Here is a 16,951-nt window from a genome sequence, read left to right on the forward strand (position 1 = left end):
AAATTTGGGATGTTACAATGTTCATGCTTGAATTGTCACATATGCATGTATGGAACTTGGATAGCTCCATTTCACTCGTGAAGCATTTGGTTGCATGCACGACATGTCACCAATGGCTAGAAACATTGCTACAATGGTCAGTCAACTGCTAAAACTATATATGTGATACAATTCAAGTTTAGAATAAGAATTCTGATATTTGAGTGACCTATTAATCTTTTGAGCATTCTAAAAAGCTTTCAATTGTGCATTAAAGTTTAGGATTCATTTATCATTCTCGATAAAGTTTGTGAAAAAGCTCTCACAAGTTTTTAAGCTTTCATTTATAATTTATCTACTCTTCAAGAGAGTTTTTTTGTGAAATTTTTATTCTTTAACTGAAATCTTGAAAAAGTATTTTTCAAGTAATTTGTAACAACTTGTTGGTTGTAGCAAGGTTTATTGTTAAACTAAGAGAAGTTAAGTCTTGAGATTTGTACTGTGGTGGCAAGCACCTATTGAAGCTTGTGAGTTTAGTTATGAATCTCAAGTGTGATCTTGAAGACTAGATATAGGCCAAGTTTTAGGCTAAACCAGGATAAACCTCTTATGTATTATCTCTTCTCTTCTTGCTTATGTCTTTCTCACTCTTTAAACTTTCCAAAAAAATTTTAGTGTCACCTAATTTAACCACTTCTTGGATACCAACCTATCCAACATCAGGAACCAATACTTGATAGGGATCTTGTTAACAGTTTGGCAATCAATGCACATTTTTCAACTCCTATCCTTCTTAGGTATTAGAAGAATAGGTACAGCATAAGGGCTGACACTTTCTCAAACTAACCCTTTCTTCAATAGCTCTTAAACTTCTTACTGGACTTCAGCATTTTCCTAGGGATTCGTCCTGTAAGCAGGCTTGTTGGAAATAACTGCTCTTGGAACAAAGTCAATAGCATTTTATATGTCTCACATGGGTGGTAACCCTGGTGGTATCTCATCAAATATCACATCTAGAAATTCAGATAATAAAGGTATAACTCTTGGTGGATTGGCAGACTCATTGTTCACCTTAAGCACTAGAATGAAACTCATCATTTGGGCTTTAGACTTCGTTACCTTGAACTCTAATGGCTTAAATTTCCTTAAAGATTAGATAATCTCACTTGGTAGTAGAGGTGCTAATGGGAACTTGACACCATCTTTCATGAAAGAACAGGTGTTTACATGCCCATTATGCATAGCATGTTGATCATATTGCCAACATCTCCCTAAACGAAGGTGGCATGCATCTATGGGAATAACATAACACAAAACTTCATCACAATACCTGTTCCTAATATAATAAGTAATAAAGCATTGTTTATAAACTTTTACCTCATTTCCCTTATAAAGCCAATGAAGCTTGTAAGGATGCAGATGGTCATGTGTTAGCAACTTTAATTTCTACACTATGTAGTCAAATACTACATTTTTATAGCTTCTATTATTAATGATGATATTAAAACTTTTCTTTAGGTTGTGCAACGAGTATGAAAAATGTTGCGTTGTAGCCAAGGTTCTTCCTTAACTATAGTTGTATGTAGACTTTGTCTAATCACCAATGCTTTACCCTGATCTGTAAGTATAACCATTTCATCATATACTGGATCAGTTCCATAAGACTCAGTCTCATCCTCATCTTCTTCTAGTGCTTCATACACTTGCCCTTCCCTAATGGTGACAATGCTTCGAGTAGCACAATCCACAATAATGTGACCAAATCCTTAGTATTTAAAGCATTTAAGTGCTTTAAAGCCAGATTCCTTGGTGACATTTGGTGGTGCCTTGCACATAGCTAGATTGCAGCTTGTTTGAGCAGTTGGACTGTTGAAACTCTGCCTTGTGGGCATCTGAATAACCTTAAGAGGAAGAGGGCTAGAAAAATGATCTCTTGGGTGTCTGCTTCTGAATAAGAATGGCTAGATAGATGATGTCATCTAAGGTCCAATACTGCTAATGTTAGATTAAACGACTAATGCTAGTGTTTAGGTCTGTAAAGTATCAGGCTATTATATGCTTATCCTTCTCCTAGATGTCACATTTCATCATGAGTTTCTTAAACTCTCTAGTATACTCTTCCATAGGCTAGGACCTCTATCAAATATTTTACAGCTAGAGAAAGTTATCCTAGTGGAAATGGTCTAGTAGAAATTTCTTGATGAGTTGGCATCTCATTGTTTCTTTGGTCTCAATTTTACGCTTCCCTTCACATTCTTACTTTCGTTTGAGATTTTCCCACCAAATGGAGGTATGTTTCTTGAGTTTGAGGGAAACAATCTTGACTTTCTGTGCATCTAGAATCTCCCTGTATTCAAATACATGTTCAATAGTTTAAAGCCAGTTTATGAACTTATCTAGCTGAACTCTTCCCTTGAATTCAAGAATGTCTACCTTGATGTCATTAGGACAGAATTATTATTATCAAGGATGGTAGCAGTTGTCAGTGGATGAAGAATTGTTGCTTCTCGAATCTCCTTTTGGGTTTTTTCTATTAGTTTCTAATAAAGCTCAGTGCATTTCTATAGTAGATTCTAGCTCCCGTATTCTACGTCTCATCACTTCCAACTCAACCTCATGCACATTCCTATGTCTTGGAGGCATCTTGGGATTTTTGTTGTAAGGTTAGGACTTTAGGAAAGAAAATATAAGGGTGAAAATGTAATTTATAAGAGTGTAGGGATGAAAAGGGAAATTTTAGTAATTTTAGGGTAGATATGTAATTTTGGAAAATACAAGGGTCAAAATGAAAGTTATGTAAAAGTAAGGGGTCAAATTGTAATTTTGGAAAAATATGAGTCAAAATGGAATTTATGTAAAACTACAAGGTCAAAGTATAATTTCTAGGAAAATGTGTGGTCAAAATGGAATTTCAAAAAGGTTAGGGGTCAAAATGGTAGCATTGAAAGGTTTAGGGTCAAACTATAATTTAGGAAAATGGAGTTGACTGGGTAGGATGACACGGCAGTAGTGACACATGGTGATCTTTGAATAGGCTGACCTATTGTTCACTAGTCAGAGAAGTTGACATGGTTGATGATGTCAACGTCTTCAACCTTTAATAGGCGTGTCACGAGTGAGTCAGTAGTGATGGCACGTGATAGTGTGTGTGGAGGTTTCAAGAGGTGGGACGACTCCTATTCCACTTTTTTAGACCTCTTAAGCATGATAGTGAGGTCAAATAATGGAAAAAAGGACTGGAAACGGGACTTCTGAGAGCGGCAGTGACCTATTTCACCGACATCGTCTCAAACTCAATTCCAAAAAGATTTTCCCCCAATTCCCTAGCTCTAAAACCTTGCTTTGATACCAAACTGGCTTAAGAGCCAAGGAGGAAAAGAGAGAACACTCTCATTTTAATAAAAAATTGTATTATTCTTTTGTGATTCTGAATACAATGGAATGAAGGCTTTTTACACTAGTCTCAAGTAGACAAGAAATTAATGCTAATGGAGTGGTTATAGATCTAAATGGAGGGGGTTATGGGACTTAAAAGTACTTAATAGAAGCTATTGGGAGCTTATGGAAGCTACAAACACTTATTATAATTTATGGATAGGAAAGTTATAGAGATAGTAGGGGTTATGAAGATGGAGCACCTAATGCTTAATGTTTTAAATGGAGTTTCTCTAACAACTAGAGATTTAGTGCATAGTAGCTGTGTTCTTTATTTGAGTAATGTGTACAGGGAAAAAAATTAAGTATACATGCCTTTTAGCTAATTTTTCTGTAGTATTCTTAATCATCCTCCATATTTTTATTTGAGTTGGAGAATGATAAAGGAGATTATAGTTAATTTGTTTGTTTTATTGTAAAAATGCTTTATTTAGTTAATTGATATTTAGTTTATATTCAGAAAAAAAAGAGTAAAAATAGAGAATGCATACTCTTTCACTTAACAATATTTAATTCAAATATGTAAATTTAAATTATTAATTTAATTAGTCAATCAATTAATTAAACTAGGTTCAACTATTTTGTATACCGAAGAGGATTAGATTTACTTTACTAGGAAAGGAAAGCAAGGGAACCTTTACAAAACAATAAACAATTTTTATTCATTCAACTTACTCCTTTAATCCTATTTATAGGGCAGAGAGAAAAAACTAATTTTGGTTATATTTATAAGATACTTTACTATTTTTTATGTTCATCTTTACTTTTTTTTATCCTTACTATATCCTAGAAAAATTTATTAAAAATAATTCTTTTTGTCCTTATTAGGGCTGGAGGTGAAAATTTATTAAATTTTTTATTTTATAATAATTTAAAAATCACATGAATTTTTGAACAAAAAAATAGACTGAGCAATAAAATCTAATGACTTGAAACCTTAAAAAATAAGTATGAATTATGACAAAATTTTGGTTTTCCTTTGGGCAGTTGCAAAGATAGTGTCAGGGATTTAGGTTTAGCATAACAAAGAGAGGACAAGACTACAAATATATGAAGAAAGGAAGATCACAAGTTACAATCCTAACAAATACTGGAGAAAGCAATATAGCTTGGGCTAATACTTGGTTTCACAATAGTCGATGAGAAAAGTTCTTATAAAGTTAGGTGTTTCAATAGATGCTAGAACTTTATAAGGGTTGCATTTTATAACAAGAGGTCCTTTATAAGGGTATGCCAGAAAAGAAGCTCTAGGACAAATCTCTATTCTAAGTGCTCTGTTTTGTATACGAAGTATACGAGAAGGAAATGAATATTTTTAAATGTTATTTTACATTTGTGTGAGGAGAGGAACATCCTCTCATTTAACACCTCAAATAAGATTGTAATTTTTCTCATCATTGCAAATAAAAAACTATTGAACAAATTTGATATAGATCTATCTTTAGGACTCTTTTCTTTAATAGATTATGAAAATTATAAGTGGTATTTCTGTCACCCTTAACCACCCTACATTCTACAATTGAGTTAGCATTATATTAAATAGTACATTATTAATGTTCCTAAAATGCATTAGTCTCTCTAACAAATCTTGGAACAATGTTTCATGATCAAAGAGTGTTGTATTTCCAAGTCAAGTAAACTCATATGTCTTTAGCATAGAGGAAGTGGGGCAATATTAATATGTGGTCTTTGTATCTTCTCCAACAAGTTGATAATTAAATGTGCCAATATCTTCTCCAACATTGTAAATACAGGTAAAGTTTCTTGTACAATTCATCATTACATTCATATAATGTTATATTAACCTAGCTAATTCCAATCACCTTTTTCAGCAACATCATAGCTATGCCCATTTATTGGTTTGTTGAATCAAAGGCTCTGATAATAACAAATGAAATGGTATGTGTTTTATCAATTGGATTATTTGATCAAAATAATAACATGAGAGTTGTAAGTTGTAAAATCACTTTATGTAAAGAAAACAATGGGGAAAAAATTAATTTTGTTTGTGTGATAAAATAAAAAATAGACTAAAAAAACATAAAAACATATAAAAACCAATATTTAAAGTAAAAAGAAAAGAAAAGAAAATTATATTTAACTTCTTATTATTATAAATACCTAAGAAAATTCATAGAAGTTTTGACAATTCAATTTGTGTGGCTATGATGGAAAGGCATGGAACATAATATGGTAAAAAGATACCTTAAGCAATTCCATCTTCAAGAAATAGATTACCAAAGGTCCTTCAAGTGATTAGAATTTAAAAGTAAGATTATCTAAACACCTTTGGCTTTAAAGTTAATTTGAAAGGTAGGTTGCAATTTATTTTTTCAATGAGTTACACTTTACAAGAAAAATCCTCAGGTTGACAGCATATTTGAACTTATATTTTTATGGAAAATGGAATAACTCCTTATTAATTGGATCACCTTAATTTGTTGATCTCAATCACCTATTAAGACCGCAACCTCCACCCTTATCTCTGGTACACTCGCAGATGCAATGCACATACTTATGCATATGTCACTTCTCATACATTCCATACATAACTCACTCACCTGCATGCATATTCCTTTCACTATATTGCTACTCTATTAGTTCATAAATCATAATGCATATAATTATACAAAATACCTGTAAACAATTTTACAAACAAACAAGTAAAAGGATTATTCCAGTTACCTTTTACCCTTATTATCAAGGGTTACCAGTCATAATAGACTCCTAAAATGTAGATTTTCACGAGCAACTTCTTAAATGCTCAATCTACACAATATAATGTCCCTTAGTCAATTCTCAATACTCAATATAGGCATTGATTTGGCTAAACCGAATCTCTTAACACACAAAACAGTTCAATTAATAACTTTTGAATTCATAAAGTCCATTATCTATAGTCATTGGCCCTATAGGCCATTCAAATGATCAATACACCATCCTGAACTCCTTTATTCACTAATTTTCCCTTTTAACCTAACCCCTTTTAGGCTAATTTGAGTCTAAATCCTTACGGTTTAACCATTTAACTCTAGATTAGTCAAAAAACCTTAATTTCATAGTTAAAAGCCCTTTTTAAATCTTTCCCTTATATTTCAATTCTTTAAAACTCTCTGATTCAATTTCTCTACTGATCAAATTCAGAAAAAATAGGGTAGAAATGTAGTATAGGGCTGTATGATACTTACTTAATAAGTTGCTAGCCGAAACAAACTCTCGGTTGCCAAATAAGTGATGCCCTAGTAGAGCCAAGCTCCCTCTCCTACCCAGATATGTTTTTCCTCACTTCCTCTTCTGTTTTCACGATTTGAAGCTTAGCCTTTAAGTAAAGATCAATGCAATACGTCGCGACACGTGGCACAATGAGGTTAATCTCACTTATGCTCACACGTTTCATCTCGACTTGCCATTCTATCATCCGATCCTATAACCATACCAATCAACCAACATCATATATTAGTCCAACACCCAAAACCATAATCAATTCACTAATTACTAATTTACCCCTGATTAACAACTAGTTTTCCTAGATTGAAATTTAGAAGTTACAATTCTCCCATCCTTTAAAGGAATTTTGTCACCAAAATTCAAATGCAACTACAAGCTTACCTTATGGGAACAAATGAGGATACTGTTTTCTCATATTCTCCTCTGTCTACTAGGTCGTATCACCAGGAACCATTCCTTGCCAAAACACTTTTACCAATTGAATAGTCTTGTTATGCATATGCTTTTCATTGACATCCACTATTTGATCTGGTTTAGTCTAGTAATTAAGATTCTCCTAAAGCTCTACTTCTTCTGGCTCAATCACATGTATAGATTTGGTTGATACTTTTTCAATTGTGACATGTGAAACATGTCATGTATTTTTGATAAAGGCAAAGGTAAAGCAATACTTTTGTGTGATTTGTGCATTTTAGGGGCTTAGGGTCCATTTTGAGAAATGGTACCCGAGTGGTCAAATATTGATACAAGGAATTTTCTATCATTTAAATGTTCTATTAAGTAATCCTAGTCCTATTTAATGTTTCCAAAGTTTTCTCACAAGTTTATGATCCTTAGGATAAGATTTAGACAATTTTAAAAATGGTTTTTACCAAAAAGCTGTACTTTTATATCGGGTGTCTAAATTTCAATCCGACTGTTGGATATTTTTAAAATTTGGGTCATAAGTATAACCTTTTATAATCATCATGTGGGCTGCAATCAAATATCAAATGGAGAAACAACATACTCTGAAAGTTGGTTCGGAGGTGCTGTCATGACAGCAACGGTCGCTAAGGTTGGGATGTGCACGAATTTTGATCCGATCATTAGATCTTTTTAAAATTTGGTAAACTTGTATTACTCTTTGAAAGTGACGTGTGGACTCTAAAATTGCTCTAATCAAAGGTCAGATGATGAAATAGTGTACTCCAAAAGTTGGTTCGAATGTGTTGTCATGACAGCAAAAATGCCAAACTTGTAACGTGTCCAAATTTTAATCTATCTATTGGATCTTTGTGAAATTTAAAACACTAATAGTACTCATTAAAAGTGACATGTGAGCTTTGAAATCACATTAATTAGAGGTCAGATGGTGAATTGGCACCTCCTAGAAGTTTGCCCAAGAGGGCTATCATGACAGCAAATTTAATGCTATCATGACAGCAACTAATTGCCTCTGTTTGCCCAATTTGCTTCTGTGTGCTATATAGTAATCCTTCAAACTTTTCTTAGAGGTTTTAAATGTTTGTCATGCTATTGTATAGATTGTTTGGTAATTTAAATGGTTTGTTTCTTATGTTAGTTTTAAGAACAACTCCTTAACCACACTTAGTTTATTTGATATTGGTATGCTTTTGTTAACACTCAAGACAAGTGTTACATGAAAAGTGTTTGATCAAATGAGTAAAAGGTGGATGTGGGTCATTGGTAGCAACTAAGTATGGTAAATTGATCGTTATTGATTAAATTATTATAAGAGGCAATTATTTTATATAATAAAGATTGAAAATAGAATTAGAGAAAGGGTATTTGGTTGATGATTCAAGGATCAAGTTAGGTGTTCTTATGTTAGCTTATAGAATGTCTACAGAGTGCTTGATGAAGGGAGTAATCAAATTGGACTTACATGAAGTGGTAACGTTCTTGGAAGCTATGAAATTTGTTCATACACACACACACACACAAAACATATATTGTAGTGTAAAGGTTGGGCTATTAAAATCAATCATGAAGCATATAAAATAGGGGGGAATGATGAGATTTTTTTTTTAAGATTGATCGATTGCATTGTTTGGTGTACATATTAACATTATGTGATGAATTAAATTGATGTTATATAATTTTATTTTTTTTTCGATATCTATTTTCTTTCCAATTGACATGAAAATTTAATGGTAAATGTGTTAATTGGATTACTGAGAGTTATTTTATAAATAATTTAAGGTAGTTAAGTTGATGCTTGAACATTAATATTCATAGTTATAAAATAACCAATGATAAGTAAGTAGGTAGACGGATTTCATCAACTGAATTATGTAAATCTTTATAAAGTGTTAAAAACATTATGGAAGAATGATAATGGCATTGTTATGGCTATTTGGGAATTGAAGAGGGAGTTAAGAAGTACTTTCCAAATCATGAAAGTAGTTAAATTGGAGTATGTTGTGTAGAATGCATCAAGTAAGTTAAAAGCATCCTAAATAGTTTGTTAATAAATTCTTTTTCTGACAAACATTGATTAAGCTTGATTATATATATATATATATATATATATTCATAATGTTCTAATTTTAATTTTATTAATGATTATTATCTTTGGAAATATGTCCATTATATTAAAATTTCGAAGAAATTGTAGTTATTTTTCAAGTGAGTATCCATAAGTAACTATTTTATTGATATTGTTGACTTTATGGCTTGAGAAATGATTTATCATTATAATTTATGCATGGGAGATTATTCAAAAATTGTTTTATGATGACATAAGGTGAATAGATAAAACATTGATTTTATGACCCATGCATGATTGGTTTAAATTAAAGGATTGATTTTAGAACGCTGATTACTAATGGTAGATCCATTAGTCCTTGGTGCGCCATGATTAAATCCTAGCTAGCTAGATATTCATGAGGATAGTACTCACACTTGTTTCATGGGCTTATGCCTGCACTTATTTTGTGACTCTTGTCATGCTTGTTTTGTCGTGTCTACCCACACTTGATTATTTCATGGATTTAGGCCATGCTTGTTGGTTGCTTACCCTCGTCAACTGTGTGTTCATGCTTGTTGGTTACTTACCCTAGTGGACAGTGTGTCCAAGCTTGTTTTGTGGCTTCTAGCTATGCTTGATCAATTATTTACCCTTGAGGACTTTGTGTCCACGCTTGTTATTCATTATGATAAAATCCTACTAAAGAATATTTTAAAATTACTATTTTTAAACCAATCCTATTAAACAAGTTGATTTTTATGAATGGAATTTGATTCTTGTGTTATCATCATATGAGAATGTTTTTGGATTAAGTATTTAAATGAAATTATTTAATTTAAGTTATTCATTCTTGCTATTGTAAATTACTATTTTAGCTAAATTCATACTTATCCCATTCATATTTTGTTCTTTTATTTCCTTTAATTTTTAATTTGGGATGTTATTCACTGGAGAAAGATGTTTTTGGCCTCAGATAATATAGCTGAACATATATCTCATGGTGTTCATTGAGGAGTTCTAATGCTAAAATGGAGTGGAAATATTATTTTAGGCAAAACTCATTTGATATGAATTTTAACTTTGTGTTAATTCCATGGTTTGGTCCTAGATGCTTCATGTAAGCTATAGGTAGAATTATCGTCTTTCTTATAAGATTGTATATTTGTTGGTAAGGAGTGGAGCTCCTTTGTTTGAAAAGTTGTTGTCCTTTGTTACTTCATAAAATTTAGGAAGTCTTATTTTTAGGAAAGGTTTTGTTGAAATTTTTATCAAAATTCTCAACTTATGTTTTCATGAAAAGTATTTTAAAAAAATATCATATTTCTTTTATTAATGTGTTCATGGTGTAAAATTTGAAGTTTTTGAGAATTAAGGCTTAAAGACATACGAGTTTTATATGCTTATCTCATGCCAATCACGCCCTATTTTTGGGGGGGGGTGTGATAGAGAGTTTGTTCAAGTATTTTTAAAACTCTAAGTTAGCACTTATTTTCATTAAAAATATTTATGAGAGAAGGTAATTTTGGTGTTATGAGATATAAGGGGGATAAATAATTCTAAGTCTCAATTGTGCTTGAAATTCAAGAATCATTTGCTTTTCTTTATTTTCCAATTTTAATATAATTTGCAAAATCAACTTCACCTAATTAGATTTTGCTCAACTTAATTGAATTTACTTAGTCTTCTGCTTGATCATTGTTTTTAAACAAATCTTCATGGGAATGATACTTTACTCACATTATATTTCTTGTCACCACCCTTGCATGTGAAGAGCACAATTATAACTACCAAATGCATTGTATGCAATGTGCTCAAGATTCTTTTACATGCTTTATAAATATAATCGAGTAATGAATCTATAAATTTTACTAATAAAGTATCATTGCTGGCTAGCTTAATATACTCTTTAGCTAAGCATGAACAACCTATATATTGCAGAGTACATTTTTTAATGCTTGGGGTGAAAATAAACACACAAACATAATAAATAATGATGAGTCCAACATATTTTGAAAGTAGATAATAATAAAAAATAAAGAATAATTAACCACACAAATTGTAAGAATGTTAATGCTAATTTAAATACGGTGATGCTGCCTATGTATAAACATGGCCTTGATCTTGTTCAATGCTACTACAACATCAATCATATTGTCGCGTGCTTCTGGAAGATCAGTGCAACAATTCAAGGCCAATTCAAAGATAGAGAATGTAGATGCCAATACATTATTTATATGATGTTCATCTCCTTGCAATAAATTGGGATCCATGACTTGAATTATTGCATGTGGTATTGACTCACTTACCCAACTCTTCAAGCTTAATCCTGAGACAAATATATCATCTATGGGCCTTTTTCTTGTGAACACCTCTAATAACATGATTCCATAGCTATATACATCTACTTTTGTTGAAACAATACCAGAAGATCCGTGCTCTGCATGTAATTGAATTCAATTAATAAAATATAACTAATAGCTAAATAAGACTATTCATTTAATTAATTAGAGCAAATGGATAATAGAGAATTGAGAAATAAGTTTTGTTGTACTACCTAGTGGTAGTCTTTGAATTTTTTAAATGTATATGTTTATTAACCCTAAAGATTGATAGGAAAATTTTATGAACATATACAAAAGAATTTTTATATGGAAGAAACAAAGACACACACAACTAGCTCCCATATTTAGGCATACATTTATGCACACCCCATACAAAACACACATTTCAAACTGCACATTCATCTTAGTGTTCTAATATTAATTAGTTTAATAATTTTATATATGTATAAAAAGATCAAATTGAACTAAGTTTAACAATTCAAAATTCATAAAATAGCTCTTTCATTTTCTATTTGAATACAAGAGACTATCTTACCGAAAAATTAGAAAGAAACATCTAAGAACATTTCTCTCTCTAAAAGAACTAAGGGACCATGTTTTAGGCATAGATAACTTTGATAAATTGTCATTCATCAATCAAACTACATGTTTAGTAATTGAATCAAATCAATAACATTCAAGTGTTTAAGAAGTCATGTAGTATTTTTAATAAATATTAATTAATATGTCATGCATTAATTTTATACACTATTGCTAACTTGAATAGTGAGTGGCAATATACATGTAATAAGTTTTTTATAAATATAATATGCTAAGATATATATTGTTACAATGTAAAAGAAGGAAAAAAAAGTGAGACACTATGTCAAGAGTAATTACCTGGTGCAATATAGCCTATCGTAGATATTGTCTCTGTGTATATCTTAGATTCTCCTTTATCTAAAAGTTTGGAAATTCCAAAGTCACTCACATGGCCAACCATGTCATCATCCAATAAAATGTTGCTTGGCTTCAAATCACAATGAATAATCGGTGCTAACAAACTATGATGAAGATATTCCAAAGCAGTTGCTACATTTATCATTATATTCATCCTTTGGAGAAAACCTAAAAAATAGTTGTGAGAATATAACCATTTTTCAAGGCTCCCATTGGGCATGAACTCCATTACCAAAGATTTGAAATCAACATTGGAACAACAACTTATAACTTTCACCAAATTGCGATGGCGCACATTACGCAATATGTCACATTCTTTTTCAAAGCTCCTTAACATTTCATGGGAATCAAAATTGAAGATCTTAACCGCAATAATCATTCCACTGGAAAGCTTTCCTTTGAACATAGAACCATAACTGCCCCTCCCAAGTATGTTACTGTCATCAAATCCATTAGTTGCTTCTTGGATTTCAAAATAAGAAATCCTTCTTGGCACTCTTAAATTTGATAAATCCCTTTCAACTAGACCCCTTGAATTTTTTTGTCGTTTATGTCTTAAAAGGATAATGCCTTAGACAACCAAAATTATTATCACAACTATGGGTAATATGAATTTCAATAAAAATAATTTTATCTTTGATCTTTTTCTTGTTTCTTTTTTGCAGGGAGGAACTTGGGGTTGTGACTTGCCATAAAGAGCTTCATTCATCATAAAAGATTCAAAATTCAAATTTTTAAAAGCTCCTCCACTTGGAATCTCTCCTTGGAGTTTGTTATAGGAGAGATTGACATACTTAAGATCAATAAGTAACTCTAGAGATTTAGGGATCTCCCCAAACAAATTATTCTCAGAAAGATCCAATTTTACTAAGCTCAACATATTTCCAAATGATTCAGGAATATTTCCTTGCAAATTGTTATGTGCTAAGGAGAGATCTTGCAAATTCTTCAAGCCACCCAGAGTTGTTGGAATATTTCCTGAAATATGATTTCTTGACAAATCCAGCAATAAAAGGGCATTTAAGTTTTCAATCATCAGTGATACATTTCCAACTAAATTATTAGAAGATAAGTTTATTCTCAATATATCCTTCAAATTCCAAAAGGAATGGGGTATTTCTAAAATTAACATATTAGAGTCCAAGTAGAGGTCTTGTAAAGAGGTAACATTTGCTAAACAGGGTGGCATGCCTCCAGAAAACTTGTTTCTACTTAAAGATAAATAGGCAAGCTTTGTGATTTCACAAATCTCATCAATGATTAGGCCATGTAGCTCATTGTCTTTAAGATTCAAATATTGAAGATCCAATAAGCCACCAATTGCTTTTGGAATTGATCCTTTCAAGATGTTTTCTTCCAAGGATAGTTCAAAAAAACTAGTGAGATTCCCAAAATTTGATGGAAGAGTGCCAGACATAAAATTTCTTTCAAGATGTAACGATTTCAAAGTTGAAATGTTAAAAATTTTCAATGGTATAGATCCGCTCAACTTGTTATATGATAAGTCTAAGATCTCGAGCTTACAAAGATTGCCTATTTCCATAGGTATTAAACCTATATTAAAAAAAAGATTAGTTTTAGTGAAGTTATTTGAAATGAATACTAAAAATAGTGAATAAGACAAATATCTAACTAATTGTTGATACTCCTTTTAATGTCTCTCAGTCAAGTTCTACATATAGATTTTACCCATATGTTCATGTACATTAACAAGATCGACTTTTATCTTTTATATAGACCCTTTAAATTATTTTTTAGGGTTAAAGACCTAATTTACCTCTAAACTTCTTTTTGAGGAGCTTTGAGCACCCTGTAGTAAAGGATGAGGCAATACTTGTAACATTCCAAAATTTAAACCTAAGTGCTTCTACATGCAAGCAAGATGTTTTGGTTAGTATGCTATTTTTCAATTTGATAGGAGCTAAAAGATGGATAAGAGATGTACTCAAGATAAGTGAAAGGGAAAATAGAAATCTCAACAATTAAAAAACTTTTAGAAATTTACTTTTGTCCAATTATTATATAGATAATTTATTGGTTTATAAATTATAGTAAGTTGAGACCCAAAAAATGCTCAATAAAGTTAAGTGATGCCTAAGATAAAAGAAAATTGAGGAAAAGGAACTCAAAGCTAACAAGGACTAAATTGTAAAGGTTATTGGTTTTAACCAAGTGACACCCTAAGTTATCGGGTGGATTAGGGAGAATGGAAAGCCTTGATCATACTAAATTAGTCTAAGTTATATTCTTAAGGCATCAATATAATATTTTAAGAAGGAAAGTAAAAAATTAATGATGTTAAACACTTATTAATATTTATTTGAGTTTAATTGGGTTACTTGATGGTATAATTAAAATTTACCATGTATTTATATGAAGAAAAACAAAGAATTAACCTAGGATGAGATAAGATTAAAGAGATATATTTTCCACTTATGCTTTAAAGGATAAATTAAGGATATAAATATAATAATTAGTGGGAAATTATGTGTCAAATTATTAGTTAAGTTAGTGGTAAAAAAATTATGTATATTTAATTCATGAACTTAATTAGTAGAGCAATGTGTTATGTGGTAGGCAACCCGATTTACAATGGCTGAAGGAGTACATGTGGCGTAAAAGAAGAGGAAGGAAGGAAGGGAGGGAGAAATGAATAGAAACTTGGTTTGTTGCAAAGATTGAAGTTATTTAAAAATATAAACTCTCAAATGTCAAAATGGGTTTATTACCTTGTGCCACTTTCAGCCACCGAGCAACTAAATGGATGGGGATGATTAGGCGTCAAATAATGAGAATGACCAGGCTTTAAAATGAAATTAGTGGCAGCCACCGAAAGGAAAGCAATTTGATGAGGATTAGTTGTGTAAATGTGTCATATCAGTTGTTCGATTGTCTCACCATCCACTCTCTCCTTTCACTACTCATAGTGCTCTGGAAGAAGCTGATCGAGAAGAGAGATGTGAGATGTGCACGAAATAATTTTTACAAAAGAATGACGTTAAGGAAGTTGAATAGAGGAACTAAGAGAAACCTTGCTATATTCTTCACCTAAACTATCTTTTTAGTCAAAACATCTTGCAACAACCTTATTCCTCAATCCAAGTGCGTGCTATGGGTGGCTTTAGATTCTAGAAGAGGCAAGCTCAAAGTTTGGAAAATTACGAAACAATAGAGGACTTCAAGAGCAACCAAAAGCTAGGAAGCGAGGATTATTTTAGGACAGGGGGCATTTGATGAGCATTATATTTACAAACGATTTGAAAAGAAGGAGAAGACATAGGTAGCGACCTTGATGTTTACTTTAATAGATAAATCAATTTTAATGGCTAATGTGATTTTTGATTGTTGCTCTGCTATGGCAATATATGACTTTTATTACTGCAAATGTGGTGCCATAATCATGTCTAAGTTAGATTAAAATTATAGATGTCATGGGCAAGCATAAAATATAGTGTAGTATAATTTGTGAGGTTTGAAATATATGCCTTTGAAATAGTTTGTGTTCCTATGGGAAACTACTTGCTTTGCTGCTGAGATTGCAAAATCTCAACCCTCCTACAATGACAGAGAGAATGGAAGTTATTTGTGCCTTGTGTGATATTTTGTAAATGAAGTTGTAAACTAAGTTTCTTAACTTTTGGACTGTATAACTAACTAAGCTTTTCTCTACATGATATGAGTGTCTAGACTTGTTGGGTATGCTTTTGAAGACCCTTAGGCTTTCTTTATACCCAACTTTTGGACTCATTGTATATTAGTAACATACAAATATGTGTTCCTTCTCTAACTGGCTTGATTTCGTTTGCTGAATGTATTGATAAAATCCTAATCTTATACAAGGAACTAGACAAGTTAAGATTTCCAGAATGTCTAGAATCATGTCATTTAGTTTCCTATAACATGAGCTACAAAGTTTACACGTTAGATCATAAAAGTTGGATCTGATAAGACATGTAGCTAGGCAGTATAAAAGATTAATTAAACATTATCAATGGGGAAAACTAAACTCATGTTTGATATTTTTTCCCTTATAGAGAACATTCTAATCTTTCCAACAAGCCCAAGATCATGTGAATTGGTGTTCTAGAATTGAAGTAATAAATTTTACAAGATGGAGAAAGGAATCTATAGCCAAAGAAAAGACTTCTATACAAAGTTGTATTTGTTTATTAAACTGCATCATCTGGGCCAACAAACGCCCTGTTTCATAATTTTCCATTACGGAGAACTTCCTAAGCTTTCAATGAAACTTTAGATCATGTTAATTGGATCTCTATAACATGAGATATTAATTTTCAATGTTAAGGCAATAACTTTGAAATGTTGGAAAATGCAAAACAGAGCAATTTAACTAAACGGGAAAACTTTATTAAATGGCTCAGTCAAAGTCTAGTTTAGAATTTTCCCTATATAGAGAGCTTATTTAGCTTTAAAAGGAAACAAGAAAGTCCTTGTCTCTAATTTCTCCTCTTAAAATCTAAGATAGCTTTCATTGCCAAATAATGGTTCCTAAAATAGGATATTGCAATACGCTTGCCCCCCAACAATTTTTTTT

The 16,951-nt window shown here is 31.6% G+C and overlaps 1 protein-coding gene across 1 annotated transcript in view; it reads right to left on the reverse strand.

Moving 5' to 3' along the window:
• Nucleotides 1-833: 833 nt before the first annotated feature.
• The window catches only part of LOC129314030 (LRR receptor-like serine/threonine-protein kinase EFR), a 37,333-nt gene continuing 21,215 nt past the window's right edge, over nucleotides 834-16,951 (reverse strand). Inside the window, exons 5-8 of the mRNA XM_054957410.1 lie at nucleotides 13,087-13,374; nucleotides 12,337-12,966; nucleotides 1,581-1,744; nucleotides 834-911 (exon numbers count right to left, since the gene is read on the reverse strand). Coding sequence (XP_054813385.1) covers nucleotides 834-911; nucleotides 1,581-1,744; nucleotides 12,337-12,966; nucleotides 13,087-13,374 — 1,160 coding nt within the window. The remainder of the gene's footprint in view (nucleotides 912-1,580; nucleotides 1,745-12,336; nucleotides 12,967-13,086; nucleotides 13,375-16,951) is intronic.

The sequence above is a fragment of the Prosopis cineraria genome, unplaced genomic scaffold (assembly GCF_029017545.1).
Source record: "Prosopis cineraria cultivar Desert tree isolate PC_DT_omini unplaced genomic scaffold, ASM2901754v1 PC6, whole genome shotgun sequence".
Classification (NCBI taxonomy): domain Eukaryota; kingdom Viridiplantae; phylum Streptophyta; class Magnoliopsida; order Fabales; family Fabaceae; genus Prosopis; species Prosopis cineraria.